Here is a 27,974-nt window from a genome sequence, read left to right as displayed (position 1 = left end):
GTTTTCTAAATAAGGTTTGAGTTATTAAAACAGGATGTCTGTGATTTCATGTACTGATTCAGACAGGATTGCAAACTCTATGATTAATATTAAGGTGGGAAAATCTGTTATCTGGATCTTATGTGTGTATCAGTAAGTTTATTAAAATAAACAAGACTTATATATATCTCACAGAAGTGAGTACACCCCTCACATTTTTGTTAATATTTTATTATATCTTTTCATGTGAACACTGAAGAAATGACACTTTGCTACAATGTAAAGTAGTGAGTGTACAGCTGATATAACAGTGTAAATTTGCCGTCCCCTCAAAATAACTCAACACACAGCCATTAATTTCTAAACCACTGGCCACAAAAGTGTCACGGATGCACACAGACAAGATGTTAGGATCCAGTTGCAGCATTTATTGGTGAATCCAAAACATAAATCCCAAGAAAGGCAAAGGTCAAACTCCACGTAGTCAGTTCACAAACAAAAGCCAGAAATATAACGTGCATGTAACAAAACAACGAACCACAACCAAGGACAGACACAACTCAGTATAAATAGACAGACACTAATAACATAATACAGTCCAGCTGGGTGCAATGAACATGGATAATGAGTCGGGTGAGTGTGTATGGGAATTGTAGTCCATGTAACGGGTGGAAATGAGAGTCCGGGATGGAGTGCCCTCTAGTGGCTGATAGGGCACTCTCACTGGTGATCGTGACATTACCCCCCCTCAAAGGAGCGGCTACCAGACGCTCCACCAGTCCAAAAAAAAAAAAAAAAAAACTCAGGAGGGAGGTGGACAGGAGGAGGATCAGGGGGAGGGATGGCGGGCCAGATCCAGGGTCCCCAACTGATAGCCAGGGTGGTGCTGGAGGAACTGACCAGGCGGGTTCCAACGGTTCCAACGGCCGGGGCAGTGGCAGCAGGGCAGGAAGCCTGGACGACGGTGGCAGGACAGACGGCTTGGTTGACAGCAGGGCTAGCCAAGGGTGCTCTGTGGTCGTATCAGGGAGAGTGGGCAGCTCGGTGACGGCCTCCGTGGCCGTATCAGGGAGAGCGGGCAGCTCGGTGACGGCCTCCGTGGCCGTATCAGGGAGAGCGGGCAGCTCGGTGACGGCCCCCGTGGCCGTATCAGGGAGAGCGGGCAGCTCGGTGACGGCCCCCGTGGCCGTATCAGGGAGAGCGGGCAGCTCGGTGACGGCCCCCGTGGCCGTATCAGAGAGAGCGGGCTCGGGCTGCCCAGGGACGGCAGCGGGCTCGGGCTGCCCTGGGACGGCAGCGGGCTCGGGCTGCTCGGGCAGGGCAAGGCGCTTCGTTGGCGCCGGCAGGGCAAGGCGCTTCGTTGGCGCCGGCAGGGCAAGGCGCTTCGTTGGCGCCGGCAGGGCAAGGCGCTTGGAGAACCCACGAACCACCCTTAGAGTGGTCTCCAGGCCTTGTAGGACGGAGGAAGCTCTCTTCCTCCTTCTCTTCCGCTTACAAGGCTGATGCGGTGGCTCACCCAAAATGGACTCACTGGCTGGAGTGGGTTCTGGAGCGGGCTCGCTGGCTGGAGCGGGCTCTGGATTGGACTCACTGACTGGAGCGGACTCTGGAGTGGACTCACTGACTGGAGCGGACTCACTGACTGAAGCGGGCTCTGGAGTGGACTCACTGGCTGGAGCGGACTCACTGGCTGGAGCGGACTCACTGGCTGGAGCGGACTCACTGGCTGGAGCGGACTCACTGGCTGGAGCGGACTCCCTAGCTGGAGTGAACTCACTGACTGGAGCGGACTCACTGACTGGAGCGGGCTCTGGGAAGGCCTCTAGGCCTTGAGGGATAATTGAAGCCTTCCTCCTCCTCTTCCTCCTCTTACGTGAGTGAAGAGAAGACTCAGTGCCCACCTCCTCTGTGGCGGCTGGAACGGACTCACGGACTGGAGCGGACTCACGGGCTGGGAAGTCTCTTCGGTAGGGTTCAGGTTGACCAGGTGTAGCCCACTGGCTTCTATGACCGAGATATTTGATGAAGCCCCAAAAATCCAAAATCTGCAGCCCATCCATCTCCCATTGAGGCAGAGAGTCATTAAGACACTGGTTAAATATCTCCTTCAGCGCAGCATCATTATATCTTAGCCCCACCGCCATTGTCCAGAAATACTGGGCAAAACACCCTACCTCCTCTTCTCCCTGTCGCAAGGCCCTCACCGTCTCCAGCAGCGGAAGAACCCTCATGCTGCTGGATCCTTGTAGTGGTGGTTCGTTCTGTCACGGATGCACACAGACAACATGTTAGGATCCAGTTGCAGCATTTATTGGTAAATCCAAAACATAAATCCCAAGAAAGGCAAAGGTCAAACTCCACGTAGTCAGTTCACAAACAAAAGCCAGAAATATAACGTGCATGTAACAAAACAACGAACCACAACCAAGGACAGACACAACTCAGTATAAATAGACAGACACTAATAGCATAATACAGTCCAGCTGGGTGCAATGAACATGGATAATGAGTCGGGTGAGTGTGTATGGGAATTGTAGTCCATGTAACGGGTGGAAATGAGAGTCCGGGATGGAGTGCCCTCTAGTGGCTGATAGGGCACTCTCACTGGTGATCGTGACACAAAAGTGAGTACACCCTTAAGTGAAAATGTCCAAATTGGGCCCAATTAGGCATTTTCTCTCCCCGGTGTCATGTGACTCATCAGTGTTACAAGGTCTCAGGTGTGAATGGGGAGCAGGTGTGTTAAATTTGGTGTTATCGCTCTCACTCTCTCATACTGGTCACTGGAAGTTCAACATGGCACCTCATGGCAAAGAACTCTCTGAGGATCTGAAAAAAAGAATTGTTGCTCTACATAAAGATGTTGTAGGCTATAAGAAGATTGCCAAGACCCTGAAACTGAGCTGCAGCATGGTGGACAAGACCATACAGAGGTTTAACAGGACAGGTTCCACTCAGGCCTCGCCATGGTCGACCAAAGAAGTTGAGTGCACATGCTCAGCATCATATCCAGTGGTTGTGTTTGGGAAATAGGCATATGAGCAGAGGTTGAAGGGGTGGGGGGTCAGCCTGTCAGTGCTCAGACCATCGTCCCAGAAGGAAGCCTCTTCTAAAGATGATCCACAAGAAAACCCACAAACAGTTTGCTGAACACATGCAGACTAAGGACATGGATTACTGGAACTATGTCCTGTGGTCTGATGAGACCAAGATAAACTTATTTGGTTCAGATGGTGTCACGCATGTGTGGCAGCAACCAGGTGAGGAGTACAAAGACAAGAGTGTCTTGCCTACAGTCAAGAATGGTGGTGGGAGTGTCATGGTCTGGGGCTGCATGAGTGCTGCCGGCACTGGGGAGCTACAGTTCATTGAGGGAACCAGGAATAAGCAGAGCATGATCCCCTCCCTTCAGAGACTGGGCAAAGGGGCAGTATTCCAACATGATAACAACCCCAAACACACCTCCACGATGACCACTGCCTTGCTAAAGAAGCTGAGGGTAAAGGTGATGGACTGGCCAAGCATGTCTCCAGACCTAAACCCTTTTGAGCATCTGTGGGGCATTCTCAAACGGAAGGTGGAGGAGCGCAATGTCTCTAACATCCACCAGCTCCATGATGTCGTCATGGAGTAGTGGAAGAGGACTCCAGTGGCAACCTGTGAAGCTCTGGTGAACTCCATGCCCAAGATGGTTAAGGCAGTGCTGGAACATAATGGTGGCCACACAAAATATTGACACTGTGGGCCCAATTTGGACATTTTCACTTAGGGGTGTACTCACTTTTGTGGCCAGTGGTTTAGACATTAATGGCTGTGCGTTGAGTTATTTTGAGGGGACAGCAAATTTACACTGTTATACAAGCTGTACACTCACTACTTCACATTGTAGCAAAGTGTCATTTCTTCAGTGTTCACATGAAAAGATATAATAAAATATTTACAAAAATGTGAGGGATGCACTCACTTCTGTGAGATACTGTGTGTATATATATATATATATATATATAGTGCTCAGACTATACTGTATGTCGCACACTGCATCAAATTGGTCTGCACGGCTGTCTTATATTCAAAAGATTTAGGCCTGATTTGAAATATGATTGTTTAAACTGAAAAATCCATATTTAGCTTATAAAACACTTTCAGGGTGATGCACGACTTCGCTCCGCTTCACACTGGGATCCTGCTCACCGTGTCTGTGTTTATTTGGCGTTAATGACCCGTAATTATCCTGAGAATTGCATAGCTACTTACCAAATAAATAACGTTCACCTTTTAGGCTAATTTTACATTTTACCTTATTTATTTTACTGGTTTTTCAATGCTTTAGCAATACAAATGGACAGTTTCTGTCATGCCAATAAAGCACAAAATTGAATTGAAAGAGCTACATTGAGTGAGAGAGAGGGGGAAAGAACGGGTTACAAGATTTTAGAGTAATACACAGTGTAAAGCTGAGCTTCAAACGTTGAGCTATTGTGTGTAGTAATCACTCTTCACCGATTTAACATGCTCACACATAAAAAGCCCGGCAATGAGCATTAAATGTGCTTACAGTAGCAATAACCCAGTGCTAGTTCTGAAGAGGACCACAGCCGCCCAGATTTAAGCAGGCTTGACAGGCATTAAGCAATAAACGTCTCTTTGCGGATGCTTGACTTGAATTGGTGTCACTTGCAGAGAACTTAATTTATAGAGGCAGTTATAGGATAGGCGGGAAGAGAAAACCTGAAGCTGACAGAGAGAGAGAGAGAGAGAGAGAGAGAGAGTGAGTTTGGAGAAATGGGAGTGGGATGATAAAAGCTCTTTTCGGACGCGAGTGACTTTCCCTGAGGACTTCAGGTGAATTTGTGTAGCGCAAACGTACTTTGTGATTTCAGTCCTTCATTAAACAATTTTTCCTCACACAACCAAGGTAAAAATTACAGAACAAATTACCTACTTTTTTTTTTGCCGTACAATGAGAAATCTAATCCTTAATTGCTGTATTTTTTTCTCATTTATTTTGACCTTTGTCTAATGCTGTTACTAATGCTAAATTTCTTGTTTTTCTGCCTGATGCAGATTCATTATGGACCTTTTTGTCATTTTTTTTGAGTAAAATAACAGTCTGTGGTTTAGTACTGCTGCTAAACACCTACTATAATGAATATTGCAATTTAAATGTTGATTGGAAATATTTTATTCATGCAAAATACATGGCTTACTTTGAATGGCCATCAGTGAAGCCAGATCATGTAGTTATGATATAGTTAAGTGACCATGCTAACTAGCCGAACCTTGACCCTTGGTCAGTGTTATTTCAGAATAATCGCTATTATATACTATTATAATTTTTATGTAGATTTTTTTTTTTTTCAGTTTTATTTAAGTTAAATTGTAGTTAAAATTTTATGTGATATATATATATATATATATATATATATATATATATATATATATATATATATATATATATCAGAAACCATATCAGAATTGTGTACAGCGTCAATAGAGCCTGATTTTTAGAGACAGATGAAGATGCTACTGTACAGCTAACAGAGACTCATGGGACATGGGAGTTCTTTCCCAAGAGCAAACAAAAAAGTCTGTGTGAGGAAAGACGGAGACAGACAGGGTTTGCGCAGTCTTTTGGGATCTCTGGAGCAGTAAAACATGGTGATGTGTGGCAGCTGTTGATGTTGAGAAGGGCAGCGTCGTCTCTTTCACTGGTTCATCTGTTTCATGACCAATTTCTTCGTCCCCTGTTGCATTTCCTGTAGCTGCAGCATTTCAGTGTCTGTTGCCATCGGCCATCCTCTCCTTTCTGTCTCTGAGACTTTGAAAGTTTCTGTGCCACTGTGACTTTGCATTGCTGTAAGTGAGCCGTCTGAGGCCGCTGTAATGATAGCCTATCCAGCGCCATCTGTCTTACATCTGCCAGTGGCGGTCCTTTGAGAGCCACGATGAATCAACACAATGATGCCAGAGTTTTGGGCTTCTGAGAAGACAAACAGTACTTTTTTGAAATTTCACAACCAATGGTGTATCGTGATAAAGGCATCAACACAGATCAGAGGTTCAGCTCACTACTACACTTTACATGAATGAATTGTGACCTACGATAGTGACTTTTCTCATTATAGAAGATAAAAAAAATACTGTATTTAAATGTATATGCAAAAATGTATGCGTCTTGTAACTTATATGAAAGTATTTTTCTATTTTTAATAAAAATTATTTTTTACCTTTGTTAGTTTTTACCTCATTAGTCCATGGACCCTACAGTGGAAATGTAGTTTGGAAAATGGATGGTTAGTATGTATAAATGTGTACATAATTTGTTTGTCAAATACAAATTACTTTTCGTGATAAATACTCTAATAGAAGATGTACATTTTAGATGAAATGAACATGGATTTTTAAGAATTTATTGTGGTAGGTCCAACTCAACATCACTTAGTAGGAATTTTGGCAACAGATACTGGCTCGATGCAATTTGTATGGTTCTGTTCCTCACTGTGGGTTTGTTTGAAGTTCTAGGTTGAGAAAGAGGCAGCAAAGAGCTGTATTACAATCTACACATGAAAGTGGCTCAACTTTTTAGCGAACTTGCCCCATCAAACAGCTTTCGACCAGATTTTCTGTCCTTTGCCACCAAGAGGATAGGTTACACCCAGCAGGGGCTCTCTCTCCCTTCCTCTGTGTTAATTTCTCACTCGCTACACCTGATAAATGAACAGCAGCTGTGTCCCAAATCCACAGGCAAATAAACCTGAATAAACACAAAGCTTGTCGTTTACACAGGTCTGTGTAATCCCATAATCCTTTGCACGTACGTCCTAACCTTCCTGCCACCCCCAGCGCTGCCAACTTCAATGGCCTGCTCACCCATGTGGCATCCTGTTCAGAGGTGACCCTACGTTAATAGAAGCAGCTTACTGATGTCCAGAGGTGGAGAGGTGTAGGAGATTACACCGGCTTTAGTTTGTGATTTTCACTTGACCTTACACACTCCATGCAAAGATTGTGTGAAGGAATCAAAAGAGTGATTGAGATGGATGAGTGTGCGATTAACGACAGAGTCTGACCGCTGTACTTACACTACGGTCAAACTTATTGAGTACCACTGTATTTCTTGCTTATCAATATGACTGACCTTTCTAGACTTTCTCTGCACATTATTATACATTTTTTCCCTGTAGATTCACTTATTACTTAGTAAGACAAAAGAAATTAGAGCTCTTTCTAATTTATATTGCTATTAACAGTCTGCAACTTCTTTCATTTAAAAATGTAAATAAACAGAAGTTCATCTAGTAGTTTTAGATATTTAAAACATTTTGGAAAAATTACGATTCAGATTTTGCACTTTTTCACAATCAAGTGTAAGCAAATTGAAGCAGAAAACCAAATACTGATTCTTTTAATATGTATGTGTGTGTGTGTGTGTGTGTGTGCACATAACATGAAATATGCACTGAAATGCAGTTGTTTAGCACCTTAGCTTACGAGTCTCTGAATGTCGCCCCCTGCAGGTACGGTGGACGAAGACAGCAGGCAGCGCTTCCGACAAGTTCCAGGAAACGTCCATCTTTAATGAGACTCTACGGATCCCCAACATCCAGAGAGTGCAGGGCGGCCGCTACTACTGCAAAGCTGAGAACGGGGTGGGGGTGGCTGCCATCAAGTCCATTCGCGTAGATGTGCAGTGTAAGTGATAGGGCCACGATCCCTCCTCTTCCCGGCCTGATCCCTCTCAGATTTCCTGCTGGAGGTGAATCAGTGTGAACTCTCCAGAGCTCTATCTCTGTCCTAGTGCTGGTTAAGAGAGTACTTGGGCTGGATATCAGTGTGGGTGGTTATGGAAAACAGAAGGGGAAGCAATGCTCAATTGAGCTGCCAAGACTAAAGAGGAAGCAAATCACTGCACCCACCAGCTTTTAGGGAGATTTAATAAGCAGTGAGTGATGGACATATGGATTGTACTGGACAGATGTGCCTGGAGAGTTCGGGTGAATGAATTGGAAGGATCTCGAGTGAGAGTTGAAGCCATAGTTCAGGCAGGGTCACACTCTTTATGTGTGTAAGGGAATCCCTGCAGTGCTGCCCAGAACCATTGACCCACTGTCCCATTGAGCCAAGGGCCAGGTCAGCGGCTATAGCCAGACCCCATGAAAACCACCTACAAAAGACTCCTCACTCTCTCAGATCAACCTTACATTCAACACAAACAACCGTAGGGTCTGTTTACTCAGGAATTTCTTTTCTATTTTATTTGTATTTTATTAATTATTTTAAAACTTTCAAATATAACATTTTTAGATGGTGTTTTTATATATATATATATATATATATATATATATATATATATATATATATATATATATATATATATATATATATATATATATATACACACACACACACAGTGCCCTCCACAATTATTGGCATCCTTAGTAAATATGAGCAAAGGCAAAAGGCAGCTGTGAAAATAAATCTGCATTGTTTATCCTTTTGTTCATTCAAATAATTCACAAAATTCTAACTTTTCATTGAAGTAAAACAATTAAAAGTGGGAGGAAACTCACATTATGAAATAAATGTATTTCTCTAATACATGTTGGCCACAATTAATGGCACCCCTATAAATTCTTATGAGTAAAATATCTCTGAAGTATATTCCTATTCATTTTTTAGCACACCAGGGTGACCAGCCATGACTTCCTATTCCACAGGAGTACAAATATGTGTAAACACAAAGGCCAAATTCTCTTAAACATTCGTCACAATGAGAAAAACCAAAGAATATATTTCTGATGTGCAGCAAAAGATTGTTGAGCTTCAAAAAATAGAAAATGGCTATAAGAAAAAAGCTAAAACTCCACTATCAGGGCAATAATTAAAAAGTTCCAGTCAACTAAAAATGTTACAAATCTGCATGGAAGAGGACGTGTGTCTTAATTGCCCTAATAAGCAGTGAGGAGGAGAGTTTGAGTGGACAAATACTCTCCAAGAATCACAGCTGGAGAATTGCAGAGATTAGTTGAGTCTTGAGTCTCAGAAAGCCTAAAAAATGATCAAACAGCACATACATCCCCACAAGTTGATCGGGAGGGTTTCAAGAAAAATCCTCTGCTCTCATTTAGAAACAATCTCCAGCATATTCAGATGTCAGACAAGACTGGAACTTCAAAAGGGACCGGCTTCTATGGTCAGATGAAACTAAAAAAATAACTTTTTGGCAGCAAACCCACCAGATGGGTTTGGTGCACACATGGATAAAAAGTGCCCCATACCCATGGTTAACTATACTCCTGGATTTTGAATGTTGTGGGCCTATTTTTCGTCTGGAGGTCCTGGACATCTTGTTAGGATACAGGGTCTCATGGATTCTTTCAAATACTAACAGATACAATTCAAAACGCTTCTGCTAGAAATCTTTGTTACACTTTATTTTACAGTGCCGGAGTTACATTGTAATTACTAAGAGTGCCAATATATATACACTCAAACCAAATTTTATTCAGATACCTTGAACATTTAATTCATTAATACAGTTTATTCACTATAGTTTAAAAAAATGGTAATAAAATATGACAAGATTCTGAGTTAAACTGTGTCAGAAAAAATTATCTTAATTATGTCAGATAACACTTAAGCAAAACATGGTCATGTCAAAGTCTCTGAATAATTTTTGGTTCCAAAATCTTTATCAATTTATATATATATATATATATATATATATATATATATATATATATATATATATATTACAGTTATATGATTTTATATAAACTGGCCTTTATTTTTGCATAACTACCACTCCTCATGGCTTCGCACGTCTCTTATGCAACATACTCGTAACCTCCCACAGACTTTTGTATGTTTCATTTACTTCCAACCGTTAACATGCAGCAAGATTCAGTCACCAATCACTTTCTGCGATGTTTGACCATCACGCTTCCCCTGTGGCCCCTCCTCGTCCCCCAGAGGATAGATGTGTTGTTCCATAGGGTTCCCCAGGGGCGGATGATAATTGTGTAGCAGGTAAACAGGGCAAGCTGACAGCTGCTCTGAGTGGAAGCACTCCTGACGGGTGATGCTTGTTCAATTTTCCCCCACTGGCTCTATGCGGTTCCCTCGATGACTTTAGCACCACAACACCGGCAATTAGACTCAGCCAGACCAGAGTGACGAGGCACAGCACGGACCACCCCCCACAAACACACACACACACACGCACAAACAAACACACCAAATGTCCCCCCTCAATCTTCTATAGCACCAAACCCCATTACTGAGAGAAAAGAGAAGTAAGAGAGCAAGTGTGAGCTGTGAGATGGAAAGGTGAGAGGTACAGAAGGTGTGAGAGATAAAGATAGAAGAATTACGGAAGCGGGATTGAGAGGCAGGGAATGGCATGACAATAAGACTCTCAGAATGGCCTGATTCTTTTGTTTGGCTGAATAAAAGATCCGTGCTACTTTTATAGCACACCGCCAGTGTTCGCACAGGGCCAACTTGACACAAGCAGACTTTTAAGAGTTATTTATTTGGAAAAGTGATGACAAATCTATCTCTCTCATTTTCCATTCCCCCCTTTTTGCCGATGTCTCTTTTGGTTGGTTGCATCCAGGGGCGTTTTGATGTGTTCTGTTAAAGGGACTTTAATAGAACCAGTCACTGTTGTGTGTGCTGTATTAAAGCTGTTTGCCTGATTTTATGTCAGCATATTTCATCTATTTAACTTCAACCAGGCACATGCTACAGAAGCAGACAGCCTTAGTTAACATCAAAGAGAGAGAAATACAGGAGGAAGTGAGAGGTTGAGAGCAGCTCTGCGCAAATCTGCATATTTTCAAAATGAACTAGTCCGCAGTTTGTCTCAACAATTATTCGAATATTTGGGTATAATTAGGCTGCTTTAGGGTTTTGCATTTAAAAATCAACCGGACAAAGTGGGATTGAGGCATATATTTAAAAATAACATCCATTAACTTGATATGCCTTAAAACATGATGCTTATGACATACTGTATGTTCTGAATTTGTATTTTTAGTCTTGTTTTCCAGTAAAAATGTGTAAACTTCTTTGATATTTTGGATATATTTACATAATATATTATACATAATTTATATTTCCCCTTTTATGCACAATATTTTAAGCTTAATACAAGAAAAAAAAAAATTATATATATATATATATATATATATATATATATATATATATATTTTTTTTTTTATTATATAAATAATTAATTATACAATAATTGTATAAACAATTGTTAAATACTTAAAAATAAAAAATATATAATAAATGTTTGAATATATATATATATATATATATATATATATATATATATTTTTTTTTAAAACATTTATTATTTTTTTTTATTTTTAAGTATTTAACAATTGTTTATACAATTATTGTCATTATTATCTTTTTATTTTATTAATTTAATTATTTTAAAATACATTTTTTATCATTTTTAAATGCTAGCTAATATTTTTAAATATTTATTTCTCTTGCTTGCAGAAAATGTTGCCATTTTGCATAATATATTAAACAAATCAAATTCATTACAAGAAAAAAGTACAAATTATTTGAAAAATAATTAATTATATGAAAAATCAATGCATTTCTGCATTAAATAAAAATTTCTGCTTAAAATAAATTATTATAATTATGATTATTATTATTAGTAGTAGTATTCACAAAAATAAATATGTGACAACAAGGCTTAATAACTTTAATAAGATTAATTTAATATACATTTTGCTTCTCAGGTAAATTATTTTAATGATGTTTAGATATCTCACTGACAAACAACAACAATACAGATAAATAAAATGATTTTTGCAATTTAGTCAATAATGCTAGCCAATCCCGAGTGCATCAAATACAGATACCGATTTGATCAGAGGCCATCAAACAGTTCACACACCTCATTCCTCTCACACACACTCAGTAGGTGGGTTTGTGCGGGCAGGTCAGTCTTTGACCATGGCACTTTGGCCAGTGAGACAGTGGGTAACTGTGTTCTGGGGTCAGCGTGCCTCTACTGTAAGGATGGACTTGGTTCAGAGACCCAGTTCTCAGCCTTTCATTCATTTGGTACAGTTCAGATCACAAACACTCCAGCACCAGGTAAGAAACACAACACAACAGCTGTGTGGAGTGACTGGTTAAGTGAACTTTACACTACAGATTTATTCATTGCATAATGTTTTCCTTGACATTTCTTCTATACATTTTCAGTATTTATATTTCATTTTATCTAGATGGATTTAGTGAGGTATGTGGGCATGAGTCACAGAATCCTATGTGCATATTCATGTCATTTATAGTGGATCACTTTAACTGAATAACAGTGTGATATTTCACACTTTTATTTGTTATAATATGGAGTGCACCCAGAATGGTATTCAATAAATAGATTATTTGTAGATAGATCAAAGTTATTATTGCATTTTGATGACATTTTAGGCTACGCTGTGCAGTCTTGAACAGTAGAGTATAGTACTAGAGTACTCTTCAGTTCTCATGGGTGCCACTTTCTGAAGTCTTAGTGTTGGCTGAGATTATGCGTATTATGTTGAATGTTTGTGAAGTTTTAATACTGTAAAAGTACTTGCATGTGTTTTTTAACAGAGGAGACTTTTATTGCTTAGATGTTGCTCTTTCTTAGCTCAGGAGATGTAATGTAGTGTTCTCAGTTATGTTTCATTTAAGTATTGACTTTGTCTTTGATGTTGTTAAAGAATAGAGCTATAAAATGTGAAAAATATGGCCATAAAAGGATTTGATGAGAAATGTTTGAGCTTATTTTGAGATCTATAACTTTTGATTGTAGACATTTGTATCTTGTCAATTTACTTCACACTATCATTTAAAAGTTTGGGGTTCAAAAAAAGTTTCATTCAGCAAGGACTAATCAATAAAATTGATTAAAAGTGACAGTAAAGACATTTGCAATGTTACAAAAGATTTCTATTTTAAATAAATATTATTTGAATATATATCTGTTCATCAAGTGTCAATGTTCGCTCTAAAATATTAAGCAGCATAGCTGTTTTCAATAATAATTAGACATATTTCTTGAGCAGCAAATCAGCATATGATTTCTGGAGGATCATGTGACACTAAAGACTGAAGTAATGATGCTGAAAAAATACATTTTGAAATATATTCAAATGCAAAAACGTTTTAAATTGTAATGATATTTGACAACATTACTGTTTTACTGTATTCCTAATCAAATAAATGCTGCCCTCTGTGAGCATAAGAGACTTTCAAAACATGAAAAATACCAACCCCAAACTTTTTACCTATTGTAAACATGAGACTAGTATTTTTTTTTTCCTCCTGGAAACTGCTGTATTTGCTCTTTAATTTAATTCCATTGCTGCCTAGGAAAAATATGAAAGAAATCTTACAATTTTTGTTTCCATGTGCATCAGTGTGTATTTGTGATATAGACTCCATTCAGGATTTGTTTGTCCATTTGCTGAGCTGGAGTGTGTTTGGTTGTGCTGGTCGAGTGTGTTTGGGAACTGGCTCGTCTCCGCTCTGATTCTGCTGGAGTGTGTGTGTGTGAGCTGGCCTTCGGCCCCAGCCTGTCTGAGCGTGCCAGAGTCTGCCGTCACAATATAGTCCACAAAAAGCCCCTTGTGCTGAAGACACCAGAAGAGCACTGGAGGAGAATAAAAATGAACCAGTGACTCACACACACATTTTAAACAGGCATGACACTATATACTAAATCTTAGTGCACTAATTGGAAAAACAAGTACAAAGTACAAGAATTTCTTCAGAGTTTTAGAGCTTTCTATTTCTTGCTCTTTCACACATGCTCACTCTCTAACTCTCTCTCTCTCTCACACACACACACACACACAAACACACACACACACACACACACACACACACACACACACACACACACACACACATACCTACTTAACTACAATGTGAGGACGTATGACTGGATACCCTACCTTTAGGGACTACCCTTTCTGAAGGGTCTAGAGACTAAAGAAAGACATCACTGCGCTTCTGGAGAAGCCCTTATTACAGATATCACTTGATTTTATCAATAAAACACTTCCTTAAAGACCTGACACTTTACCTTCACATTGGGGACAGTATTTTATATGTCCAATTTGGGGACATACACAAACTCTGATCTAGTCATCCTTTGAGGACTGTGGAGATACACAGACTCTGGTTAAGGTACACTTTCAGGACTTTGTTGTAACTTGTAATTTTGTAAGTTATTTATCCTAAGAAGACACAGAAGTGTAATATTACAATTCAAAGTTTCAATACTGGGTACTGGAATCAAGCTAGAGCAGAGAAACTAGTGTGAGAGACTAAACTGGGCTTTTTAACTTCTTCAAGAGCACTGAAAATGGGTAGCATACATTTTCATTTGATTTGCAGCTTGAGATCGAGTGCCTTTGGATTGCTCAGTTGGGAAATGACAATTAACATTCAGAAATATTATTGATTCGACTGTATTGACTATCAGAGAACAAAAGATGAACTGAATTAAGCTGAATAATGACATTATTGTCTTCTGCAGAACTGTTTTACAACTCAAATATAAGTCATGTCAATTGTTACAATTTGCAACAGTTATTTTAAGGTGTTTTGAAGTTAACTGTATAGTATAACACACTTTAGAAATAAAGTTGTCTTGACTTCAAGGCAGAGAACACTTCCCTGACCACTGCCTGCATCCCTCTAGTTTATTTAGTATTGACTGCAAATAATCATTACCCCAAAAACATCTTAAGATGTTTTCCTCACCAGAGTCATCTCTGGCTACTCACTGGGGCCTTAAGACATTAGGGATGTTTTCTGCAAAATGTAATAATAGTCAAAAAACTATATGAATAAAAATAGTGATACACACACTCCGATAAAATGACTCTTTGGGGACTCTAGTGATACACACACTCCGATAAAATGACTCTTTGAGGACTCTAGTCATACACACACTCCGATAAAATGACTCTTTGAGGACTCTAGTCATACACACACTCCGATAAAATGACTCTTTGGGGACTCTAGTGATACACACACTCCGATAAAATGACTCTTTGGGGACTCTAGTCATACACACACTACGATAAAATGACTCTTTGGGGACTCTAGTGATACACACACTCCGATAAAATGACTCTTTGGGGACTCTAGTGATACACACACTCCGATAAAATGACTCTTTGAGGACTCTAGTGATACACACAATCCGATAAAATGACTCTTTGGGGACTCTAGTGATACACACACTCCGATAAAATGACTCTTTGGGGACTCTAGTGATACACACAATCCGATAAAATGACTCTTTGGGGACTCTAGTGATACACACAATCCGATAAAATGACTCTTTGGGGACTCTAGTGATACACACAATCCGATAAAATGACTCTTTGGGGACTCTAGTGATACACAAAATCCGATAAAATGACTCTTTGGGGACTCTAGTGATACACACAATCCCATAAAATGACTCTTTGGGGACTCTAGTGATACACACAATCCGATAAAATGACTCTTTGGGGACTCTAGTGATACACACACTCCGATAAAATGACTCTTTGGGGACTCTAGTGATACACACAATCCGATAAAATGACTCTTTGGGGACTCTAGTGATACACACAATCCCATAAAATGACTCTTTGGGGACTCTAGTGATACACACAATCCGATAAAATGACTCTTTGGGGACTCTAGTGATACACACACTCCGATAAAATGACTCTTTGGGGACTCTAGTGATACACACACTCCGATAAAATGACTCTTTGGGGACTCTAGTGAGACAAACTGATTAAATGAGTCTTTAATATTAACAATATCAACACATTGTGGAGAATAACAGAAATTCAAAAAGATTAGAAAAAAAAACAATTTACAAAGGACAACGATGCAAATGCAAAACTGGCACTAACTTGGAGGCTTCCGTACTTCCTCCATTCATCAGTCTTTAAATTCTCTCTAACTTCCTCCTTTACCTTCACCCTCCTCCTTCCCTTTACATTCACTCGCTCTTTTCATCCCCTTTACATTCGCTCCTCCCTCTTTTCATCCCCTTTACATTCGCTCCTCCCTCTTTTCCACAACCTTTACATTCACTCCCTCTTTTCATCCCCTTTACATTCGCTCCTCCCTCTTTTCCACAACCTTTACATTCACTCCCTCTTTTCATCCCCTTTACATTCGCTCCTCCCTCTTTTCACAACCTTTACATTCACTCCTCCCTCTTTTCATCCCCTTTACATTCGCTCCTCCCTCTTTTCCACAACCCTTACATTCGCTCCTCCCTCTTTTCATCCCCTTTACATTCGCTCCTCCCTCTTTTCCACAACCTTTACATTCGCTCCTCCCTCTTTTCACAACCTTTACATTCACTCCTCCCTCTTTTCATCCCCTTTACATTCGCTCCTCCCTCTTTTCACAACCTTTACATTCGCTCCTCCCACTTTTCACAACCTTTACATTCACTCCTCCCTCTTTTCATCCCCTTTACATTCGCTCCTCCCTCTTTTCACCTTTTCATTCGCTCCTCCCTCTTTTCACCTTTACATTCGCTCCTCCCCCTTATCCCCTTTACCTCAACAATGAAAACGGAACATTGAAAATAGGGCTGGGCGATATATCGTATGCGATTGTCACGTGCATTTCGTCAGTAAAGCCGGTTCCCTGATTACCACTAAATCGCCATCACCTGCTTTCAAATGGAGCGCCATTTAATAGACAGAGCCGTAGATCACTGACAAGCTACGCAATATCGCCTTCATTATCGAAGGCGATTCATCTGCAATAATGAACGCGATATTGCGTAGCTTGTCAGTGATCTACGGCTCTGCCTATTAAATGCCGCTCCATTTGAAAGCAGGTGATGGCGATTTAGTGGTAATCAGGGAACCGGCTTTACTGACGAAATGCGCGTGACAATCGCATACGATATATCGCCCAGCCCTAATTGAAAATGAACTATTCTTTCTTCATTAGCGTTCTTATACTCTGTCTTTCTTGATGTAAAATATATTTATAAGAGCTAATATGGGATTATTTTACTTGGGATAAATGGTACAGATTAAAGAAAAGTATTTTTGATTAGTTTATGCAACATCGCAGTACAGTCTTCTGCTAACAACTTTAATGTACAGCATTTTCAATGAGCTGGTCACTAGTTGAGCCACTCTCTTCACACAAATAATACTTTTAACACTTTCCACATCATATTATATTTTTACAGTATTATTATTTTTTTTATATATATATATATATATATATATATATATATATATATATATATATATAAATATAAATATATATATATATATATATATATATTTTTTTTTTTTTTTTTTTTTTTACAGTAAAGAAGTTATAAAAGGCACTGAAGTGTTTTTGTGTTTGTGCCTCCTCACAAACCACCCTTTCTTTTAAGAGTCGTGATCCTGTTCCGCACATAATTTTTCACACCAGTCCATGTTCGCTGCTTCAAAGCTTCTGGCTCTGCGTGAATGCATCTTTCACAGTCTTGCTTACCAGGAAATTTGCATGTCTTGATGAACTCCATCATGTGTCTCTCTACTGCTTTTACCTCATTGTCCTCCCATTTCTTTTTTGGAGCATTTGAAGAACCTATGGAATAATTAAAAATGTAATTCTCATAACAACTAAATCAGTGAGTATGACCAAATCATACATATGTCCTAATGTGTAGATTTTTCTGAATTTTGAAAAGCCTTTGGATGGCTATTGCTGCTTGGAGCTAATTTATGGTTATTTGATGATTATTGTGTGTGTAGTTTAGAGATTTTTCTTACCTTGATCCTCTTGTGAAACAGATTGATCAGATTGAACAGGTGGATCAGTCTCTGCTGGTGCTGTTGTCTGAGATACGTCACTGTAATCCTCCTCATCACTTGACATGGAATCACCTTGAGCCTCAAGTTGCTCTAAACAATTGATAAAAAAATCAACAGTTTATTGATTATACTTAGCATCTGTAACATATGATAATGTACAGTTTTTGCAAATATATACAGCACAGACACACACAGACCATTCAAGTATACTCATACCATTTGGGTCAATTTCAATGTTGTCAAGTTTCTTTCCTTTGAAGTCAGACAGTGTTCCTTTCTCCATGGCCATTAGGACTTTACTCATTTTTGCCAACTGCAGTGTCCCCTCTGGTAACCGGTAATACGGTGACGGTGATGAGGTCATCACAGAGGTGGACACAGCACAGGGTGGTGATGAAGAGGATGCATCAGTTGTGGACGTGACTAAGGATGACTGTAACAGTTTGAAAATATAATTTGAATAAAAACAAGGTCTACAAGCAAAAGAACTAAGGAAACTATTAATTAATATTAAAATAATTAGCTGTTAATGGACTGAGGTGTTGATCACAGAGTATTGTGATGATGTTGACATATTACTCACCAAACAATCTTTTTGTGATAGCTGTTTAGCAATCGTATTGCATTCATTTTCAATTTCTGCCCTGTTAAAACGTTCATAGCAATCTTCATGATGTTTTCTTAATTTTGCCAGTCTTGATTGAAACCGCTTCTGTGGATATATAAAGAAGTATTTAGCATAAAGGGTTAGTTCACCCAAAAATGAAAATATTGTCAATAATTACTCACCCTCATGTCGTTCCACACCCGTAAGACCTTTGTTCATCTTCAGAACACAAATTAAGATATTTTAGATTAAATCCGATGGCTCAGTGAGGCCTCTATTCAAAGCAATAACATTTCCTCTTTCAAGATCCATTAATGTACTAAAAAACATATTTATATCAGTTCATGTGAGTTCAGTAGTTCTACTTTAATATTATAAAGCAACGAGAATACTTTTTGTGCGCCAAACAAACAAAATAACGACTTCGACAATATAGTGATGGGCCGATTTCAAAACACTGCTTCGGAGCTTCACAAATCAAATCAGTGACTCGGCTCTCCTATCAAACGGCTAAACTGTTGAAATCATATGACTTTGGCGCTCCGAGTCACTGATTCAATAGGTTGTTTGCAATCACGTGGTTCTGGTGAAGCGCAAAATTCCGGTGGAGGGCAAGCAGTGAAAATTAGAATGGAAAAGATGGAGAAAAGTCCTTTCTGTGCTGGTTTAGAAAGGTTTAAACAGAAAATCACAACATATGTTGGCGATCCTTGTGTTATGAAGAGGAGAGACTTTTCCACTGAATTGAAAGACTTGATTGCCATCGAGGAGGCAGATATAGAGAATGTGAAGCTGCCGTCACGCCGCGTTCAGTTCTAGTCTGGTTTGTTTATATCGTGCTGCCTTTCTGCTAGTGAAGTCAAGTGCAGTATTTTAATTTTTGATTGTGAAAAATGTCGCCATTGTTGGTCATTTATGCTGAATCGAGAATTGTAATAGGAACTCACAGTATCGTTCGGGGAAAAAAAAATGGACGGTAATACAATTTTCGCCTTGGTTGAGAAGGTGAGGAAAGACGACTTTTAGCAAATGTAATAATGTCACTAAATAAACCCACTGCCTTTCACTTAAAAAAAAACAAAAAAAACAAACATACTTTTGAGTTTTGTATTTGGTTTTTGTGCAATAATTAATTAACATTATGTTTGCGAGTATGATCACTCGCTTGTGAATGATTGTAACTTGCACACAGCCACTTCAAAACTGTTCACAAGCTTCTATGGGTTTGATTTTGGTCATTTGTTGAAATAAATACAAAAATACAGCGTGTCGGTGTCCGTCCCCTGATCGTGACCCTCCGATTCTCCTTATGGGGAAAGTGAATATTTACAAAAATAACATTAAAACTAGTTACATTTACACGCTTCCAACAAAGAAATGCATCATCTTCTGTCAGCTTGTTAAATATTTATTTTATTTGGACATTTTCTACCATACGACGGCTGAAAGCAGCAGCGCGTGACACTATTCTCGTGGTAACCAGATCAACATTGTAAACAATTCTACAAAACTGAAGGGAAAACACCCAATTATAATTAAATAGGATAAAATATCTTCTCCTCCCTGCAAACGATAGCATGTAGAATGTTAATATTTAACCGAGTCAAAAACAAAAAGGTAAGTATCCATATTAATTTCAGTATCAGCAGATGCAAAACGCTATAAAAAGGCGACAACTTTTAACGTTAAAAAATGAAAAGTTATAAAAAACGGTATAAGTTATGTAAACGATATAAACACCTTCTGGGTTCTCGATTTTAACGATTTGAGCAACTATAAACAATGCAAAACCTTTTGAGTTTTTGATAGGATTCCTATATAGAAACATCACTCCCTGCCCTCCAGACTCATTCGCGCTGCTGCTGTGACGTCATGTGCAAACAACCCATTCATAAAGCTCCAAAGCAGTGTTTTGAAATCGGCCCATCACTATATTGTTGAAAAGTCGTTATTTTGTTTTTTTGGTGCACAAAAATATTCTCGTCACTTTATAATATTAGGGTTGAATCACTGTACTCACATGAACTGATTTAAATTTGTTTTTAGTACCTTTATGGTTCTTGAGAGAGGAAATGTCATTGCTTTGAATAGAGGCCTCACTGAGCCATCAGATTTAATTAAAAATATCTTAATTTGTGTTCTGAAGATGAATGAAGGTCTTACAGGTGTGGAACGGCATGAGGGTGAGTAATTAATGACATTATTTGAACTAACCTTTTAAACAAACATAAAATGTACATTAACAATATTGAAAATAAAATTGTGACAATAACTAGGTAACTAGCAGAGGTGGGTAGTAAGGCGCTACATTTACATTCCATAACTTTTGGTGCTTGAGCGGTTAATAAACAGAACTGCATGTGTCTAAAGAACACTGTAGCTGGAGCTACTTCTCTCTGTTTATGTCTATGACGAGTCACACAGATACTGTGCTTCTCCGCAGTGGTTCCTTCCAGACCGGGAAGGAACCAATTTAACTTTTTACAATTCTGACAGAATATTATTTTGTACCATTTGGAGCGTTTACACAAAGTGTGCTGGATGAAGTGGACACGCACCTACAATCAACTAAAAACAAACCTTCTAATGCATCCCATGGTCTGCCAGCGATAAAGATCTTTTCTAGTTGAACACCTGTGCATCAGCTGTTAGTAGTTGCCTGTGTTGAATAGGGTGTTCAGTATTTTGGGGGCGGAGCAATGAAGGGAGGGGTGTGGTTGTTTGGGTGTCGATTTCAAATATCAACAGTTTTTCCCAGAAATCATCTAATAGTTGCTGCATTATGAGATAGTTACCGTTTTTCTTGATGTTCTTGCTTTGCCTGACTGCTTATGTGGACCACTGCTGTTCACCTCGTCCAATCCAGGTGAAGAAACAGGAGCAGCACAATGAGGCTGGATGCCAGAAAAGGAACCAGTGAATATAAAAATCAGAAATGTTTGTATAGAACAGAAAAACTAGTAATTACTCTAGCTGTCCTACAGTAACTTTATCTATCACTCCTTTCCTTCTGTTAACACCCAGACACACTACTCACAAAAGAGTCAATAATATAGAATAATGATACAGATGTTTTAAAGTGGACTTACCGATCTCTGCGGACCCAAACTGATGGATGGCTTTTTATCAGAGGATTCAGTTGATGCTTGATTCAAAGGCTTGAGAAATATGAGACCACAATCACATGGTAACTAATCAGATAGTAAAAGATTATCCTGAATTACTGATCAATCTTTCTATCATTTTCTTGATAGTACCTTGACTCGCCATGGCCAATCTGAGTATTCGTGATTGAAAGTGATTTCTTCCCCTGGTAGAATGTCTCGCACAGCAAAGAGACACAGGTGAGGTTTCCTGCTCACTTCAAGGGTTCTCATTTTGCAAGTAGGATTTCTGTGTTCGTCATTTACAAGTCTTCCCAAGGAACCGTCTTCTTTAGATGCATCTATGCTATAAAGACATAAAATTATTACTCAATACTTGTAATCTTATATATGCTAGACAAGTAGAGTTATTTTTAAGTGGAAACCCACCGCTCTGCATAAGTTGTATGTCTCGTTTTTAATCTACCCGATTCAGACCATCAGCTGATCATCAGGACACAGCTCTATGAACTCAACCGAGTGTGTCAGGTTAAGGAGACAAACAGAATCTGCAGAGAGGAGGGTCTGAAAACCACGGATCTATCGGACAGTGTATGGCAACATCCTCTCAGCAGACAAATGCATCTAACATTCACCATTTTGTTCTCTTTTGGGAATACGGTTAAAAACTAATATTGATGACTCAAAGAAACTGCACTCAGCACCCTTCAAGTCAGTTCATGGTTGATTTTAAGTATTAAGGGTGTGTTCACACTTGGTATGTTTGTTTAGATTAAAACGAACCCTGGTGCCATTGCTCTTTTATGGCACTTTCTCACTGTGCGGTACGACTCAACTCGGCTCGGTTTGTTCTTCCACTGCAGTTAGTACCGCTTCAAAGTGATTGGGATTATAGTCTGATCATTACAGTTGTGCTGCCACCTCGTCTACTGACCACGATAGAGGCATTTCTTTTTTCAAGTTGCATGTGATGGTCATTTAAAACAAGTCAATTAAAAAACACGAGACAGCAAACCCGCTAGAATTAAATCTTGCAGGTTTGCGATACAATATAGTGCCTCTACTACATCAATCCAACAGGTCTGTACTCACCACCAATTTCTGCCACACCACTGAAACTCAAACAGGAACGCGTTCTCGGCCTCAGTGTAGTGTTCAGCTCGGTCAAGACTCTCTTCTGAACTCAGAAGTTCACCTCTGTATTCAAGAGCAAAATCACCTCTGAAAAAAGCTCTAGTGGTGAAAACTCCACGCCCTGAAGAGGAGAAATGCATTAGATTCAGCAGTTTATTAAAAGTCAACTATCATTTTGATCATTACTTAAAGTTCTCTGCCATATGATGTACATTATATGTAAAAGGGAAATTACTGAATGAAAATAGTCAATAGCCAGGCAAATTTCTAAGTATGCTGTGCTTTTTATACATTACATTATACTTTAAAGTCTTAAAATTATATAGTTAAAATTTTTATACTCTTTCATACATAAGCAATATTATCTTGGCTTTATATAGTTTAGAATAGAGTGCTGCAGCGATGACGTATTTTTGTAGTTCACACACCCCTGGTTCCCTCAACTAAAACCCTATATGTTGTTTTAACTGGCTTTTGTATTGCTGCAGAAACTAAGCTTAAGTTTGCCTATTAATACACCACAGTTGCAAAACTTCATCGTCCTCATGATTAAGCTTCAAGAAATCATCTAGAACATGTTTTTGTTATATTATTTTTAAAAGAAAATTCTGTGTTTAACATGCATCGCTTCTGGATAGTTTGTCTTTGTGGTGTATGGATGTTTATGGATGGTTTTTGGCTTTAGATAAAGAGTTTTTTTGTTGTTGTTGATAAATGTGCCTCCAGGAACTGTAAAACTTTAAAAATCCATCTCCCTGTGTAATAAGTATAATGTTTTGCATTCTTATAATGTATGTTTGAATGGTTGTGTACAGTGTACATCCCTAAATCTACCTCTAAACACAACGAGGCTGTGAAAGTGACTAGTGAGTAGATGACTTTATCTGTTCAGGTGACGATTTTTAATGTCCCAGACAAACCTCTGTCTCCCATTTAGACACTTGTTAGCAACTGCCTTTAAAGTAAAAGCTTTTTTTTTTTTTTAAATCACAAGAGGGTATTACTGATGTATATTGTGTCTTAGAAAAAAAAAGTGAAAAAGCAGCCCTTACTTCAGGAATTTAACCAAAACCCAATAATAAAAAAAAAAAAATTAAAAAAAACATTGATCATGTACATGATCATGCACAACGATATACTGATAGCTGCAAAAAAAATAATCACCTTATTGAAGGTCTAACGGGTATGGAACGGCATGAGGGTGAGTAATAAATGACATTATTTGAACTAACCCTATTATAAAAATGATCCATTGTCCTGGTTTACATACAAACCAATAACCACCTAAAAGTTCAGTTCACCCAAAAATGAATTTCTGTCATTAATTACTCTCCCTCATGTCGTTTCACACCCGTAAGACCTTCATTCATCTTCAGAACACAAATTAAGATATTTTTGATCAAATTCAATGGCTCAGTGAGGCCTGCATTGAGAGCAAAATCATTTCCTTTTTCAGTGTTCAGAAAGCTACTAAAGACATATTTAAAACAGATCATGTGACTACAGCAGTTCAATACTTTTTGTGTGCCCAAAATCACCCATCACTAGATATTATTGAATAAAGTGGTTATTTTGTTTTTCTGTGCACAAAAAAATATTCTCATCACTTCATAACATTAAGGTTGAACCACTGTAGTCACATGACTGTTTTAAATATGTCTTTAGTAGCTTTAGAGGTCTCACCGAGCCATCAGATTTTATCAAAAATATCTTAATTTGTGTTCTGAAGATGAATGAAGGTCTTACAGGTGTGGAACAACATGAGGGTGAGTAATTAATGACAGAAACTTCAATTTTGAGTGAACTAACCCTTTAAACTACAAGACTTTATTTGTAAAGCAGGTTATTCTGCATTAATGACATCAAGACCAAACCATTCGTGTATCTGGTTAGTCATAAATACTTGCCTTTATATTTGCTGATGAACTGCTCTTGAAGCCCAGGCTTATCAGCTCTACGGGTCATGTGATCCTCTGCATCCTGCAGAGGTGTTTTACGCCTTTTGCTTTTCAGCATTATTTCTGGAAAAAAAGAAATAAAAAGAAATATAAGGTGAATGGATTAAATAAGCATTTTAAAAATCTTTTTGATCTTACTGGAATTGTTCACCCAAAAATGTACATAATTATTGTACTAATCCTGTACTAAAATTGTACAAACCTGTGTTGTGTTTTTCTGTGGAACACTAAAGTTTATTTTTAAATGTAATACAGAGCTCTATGCAATGACAGCACATGTGACCAGTCTGAAACAGGCATTTAGATTAAAAAAAACAGCAATATCATTGATGCCAAAAACCATTGTGACCAGATGATTGATGTCAATCCATATTCATATTAATTTAAAAGCTACAGATTTTCAGTCAGTAACCTGATAGATTCATATGGACTATTTTGTCTGCTTTGGAGCTTGACACACAGAATAAAAAATACTATAAAGTGTCTATGTACTGTCATTGTGCAAAAAAGCTCTGTGAAGATAAATAAAAAAACATGGATACTTTTGTGTTCCACTAAAAAAAAAAAAGTGTAAATAATGTATTACATAAAATTAAAAATGACATCAAATAATAAAAAATGAAAATTAATTATTTCAAATTACAATACATACTGTTGACATTTTACAAAAAATGAGAAAAACAGGCTACCACTGATTAAATTGTAGAATCTAAAGAGATATTATATGAAATATAACAAAATTATATTTGCTGATCAATGCCTACAAATAAGCAATAAACTGTTTTTTTCCTTATTGCAAAAAAAAAATCAAATGAGAATCAAACTCAAATACAATCGAGAAATAAAACATTAACAGAAAATAATTTAACCACTAAAGTAAACATACATCTTACTAACTTTCATATTTCACAGTGTATTTTAGTTATCATGCATTTTCGGGACAACACTTGATCTCACCTCTCCAGCGTCCATTGATGGGGGTTGTCGTCTTTTTCGCGTCAAGCAATGCCATGTGATTGCATTTCCCGGGAAAACACATCCACAGCTGACGTGCGTGCATGACGTAGTTACGTATTTGGATTTCACGTTGAAATTGTGACTACATTTATTTGACCTAATAAATATTTTGGCAAACACCTAGATCTTTGTTTGATTTATTCACAGTACTGGTTCTTCAAACTTAAATAAAAAAATAAAAAATAAAATAAAAACGGAGGCGTACGTCTTTCTAATGGACAGAGCACATGATCACTTTTAAACGATCTCTTTGGAACATATCTTAATTTTTACTAATTCTGTTTAATCAAATGTTTGAGTTAAAATCAGGGAGATGTGTGGATTATTTCGAGGCTCTAAAATAAACTTTAACGTGCACTTTATTAACAGCATTTTCTTTCAATTTTTTTTTTTTTAATTTATGGTATTTTATATTAAATATAAAGGAAGGAAAAGCTGCTAGATCTTGTAAAAGTGCTTTAAAAACGCATAGCCACGACAGATTATTCCATCATTTGAGCAGCACTCGTGATCTCTCCTCAGAGCTCATCTCACTCTGCACTCAAGCTGCTGCGCTGCTGCTGTGGGGGATGGGCGGGAGGCGCGCGCGATCAGAAGCCGGTGGGGGAAGGGCGGCGAGTCACTCAGTGTCACTGTCTGCAGCTCTCAGCTAGGGCTAGGGTTAGGGTTAGGGTTAGTGTTAGGGGAGCAGGGGTTTCACATCCAGTGCCTTTTAAAATCAAAGTATGAACAAAATAAATCTGTAAACAAACATGTAAACGTCCCAGCTTGAGTCATGATTCTTTTAAACACTTTTTATACTAAACACTGTAACTGCTCTCTCTCTCTCTCTAAATATAAAACAATGTTTGCTGTAACTGCTCTCCTATTATATATTCTCATTCATATGCATCCTTAAGATGTAAACCAGTATGTGCATTTCTTAAAACAGTTCATACAAATAACAGCACACAATGGATTACATGCAATAGCCTGTAACCAGTTCATAATCCTTATATCAGTGTCATCAAAATGACAAGTCCTTGTATCATTGTTCACAAAGACACTCTGACAGTATTTTCAGAAGTAATATGGATACGATTTTGATGTCAGTGATTGAAAATACACAAGACTGCACTTTATCTGTATGGCGTACATTTCAACAGTATGAACACGTCACTCTAGACTGGATGAGACAGGATTCAGATATACTTTCTGGTGGTCTGTCAAAAAATTACAGTAGCTACAATGTCATGTGATATAATGACAGCCAGTGGCACAGATCCTCACCAAACCATCCATTCCAGCGTGATGAATATGATCCTCAACTGGATGGAACTGGAATAAGTACTTTGACTGTTGCGATCATCCCAATCGGACTTATGATAGCTGCCTGAATTATGCTCTGTTCACTGTTGGACAGAGGAGAACTGATAACAAAGAAATGTTTCAAGGGTACCCCAAACAAGTGACGAACCTGGCTGGAACATGCTTGTTCAATGAACACTTGTCAGTGGTGTTGTCGATTACCTGAAAGTTTTCATCATCATTGTATGTGTGTTGTCTGCAGCAAGTTTCTGTATTTGGGTGAATATTTGCAGCAAGTGTGTTGTCAAACTGATCAAGATGTTTTGTTCATTTTTTCTGTTTGCATGTGTTTTCTTCAGTTGTGCGCGGTGATCTCTCTCAGCCACCGTAATATTTACTGTATAATGTAAAATGCAAGTAGACTGCAGTAACATAGCATTACATCAGTCTACAGTTTATGTAGTGAACAGTACATAGTGAACATTATCTGATTTCACACCTGTTCTGTCTACAAACACATCTCCCATCATTCGGCTATTTTGACCCATCTCGGCCTTAAGGTCATGACTGAGAGCATGATCTACAACAGTGGCTCTTATTTCCATCAGAAACATCTCAGTCTTGGCCTCTTCTTCCTCTTCCTCTGTTCTCCTCCGTACCCTTCCACCACACATCCTTACTCCTTCTTCTGTCTGTTGACTCTGTTTGTGTCCTTGTTGTTCATTCATGTTCAGAGTGTGTAACATTGTGTTGTGCTCTGTCTGTGCCTCCCAAATGAGATGGCATCTGAGATATTTTAGAGAACTGTTGAACATTGCTTGAATTACATTCCCCTTCATTATTGAAATTCAAAATTCATCCCTGAAATTTAATAATTCAGGACAAAAAAAGTCTAAAAGAAATGTATAGAAAATATGCTTGACAGTTTATGACTAGTTCAACCATTTTGCATTTAATGGCTTATGAAAATAAAAACTATTCGACACCTAGTATATTTTGATGAACATGACAT

At 38.5% G+C, this 27,974-nt stretch overlaps 2 protein-coding genes across 2 annotated transcripts in view; one reads left to right on the top strand and one right to left on the bottom strand.

The window, feature by feature from the left end:
- LOC137020599 (MAM domain-containing glycosylphosphatidylinositol anchor protein 1) overlaps positions 1-27,974 on the top strand; it is a 221,049-nt gene that overhangs the window by 71,091 nt on the left and 121,984 nt on the right. Inside the window, exon 3 of the mRNA XM_067386365.1 lies at positions 7,497-7,671. Coding sequence (XP_067242466.1) covers positions 7,497-7,671 — 175 coding nt within the window. The remainder of the gene's footprint in view (positions 1-7,496; positions 7,672-27,974) is intronic.
- On the bottom strand, positions 17,396-26,146 carry LOC137020005 (uncharacterized). The gene is made up of 9 exons (XM_067385177.1): positions 24,608-26,146; positions 22,659-22,821; positions 21,720-21,912; positions 21,552-21,620; positions 21,258-21,356; positions 18,439-18,567; positions 18,072-18,288; positions 17,814-17,945; positions 17,396-17,628 (listed from the first exon to the last, which is right to left on the bottom strand). The coding sequence occupies exons 1-9, from the start codon at positions 24,714-24,716 to the stop codon at positions 17,408-17,410; spliced, it is 1,332 nt and encodes a 443-aa protein (XP_067241278.1). The 5' UTR covers positions 24,717-26,146; the 3' UTR covers positions 17,396-17,407.

The sequence above is a fragment of the Chanodichthys erythropterus genome, chromosome 5, assembly GCF_024489055.1.
Source record: "Chanodichthys erythropterus isolate Z2021 chromosome 5, ASM2448905v1, whole genome shotgun sequence".
NCBI lineage: Eukaryota > Metazoa > Chordata > Actinopteri > Cypriniformes > Xenocyprididae > Chanodichthys > Chanodichthys erythropterus.
The sequence above is the reverse complement of the archived record's forward strand: the minus strand, read 5'-3'. Positions and strand labels throughout refer to the sequence as shown.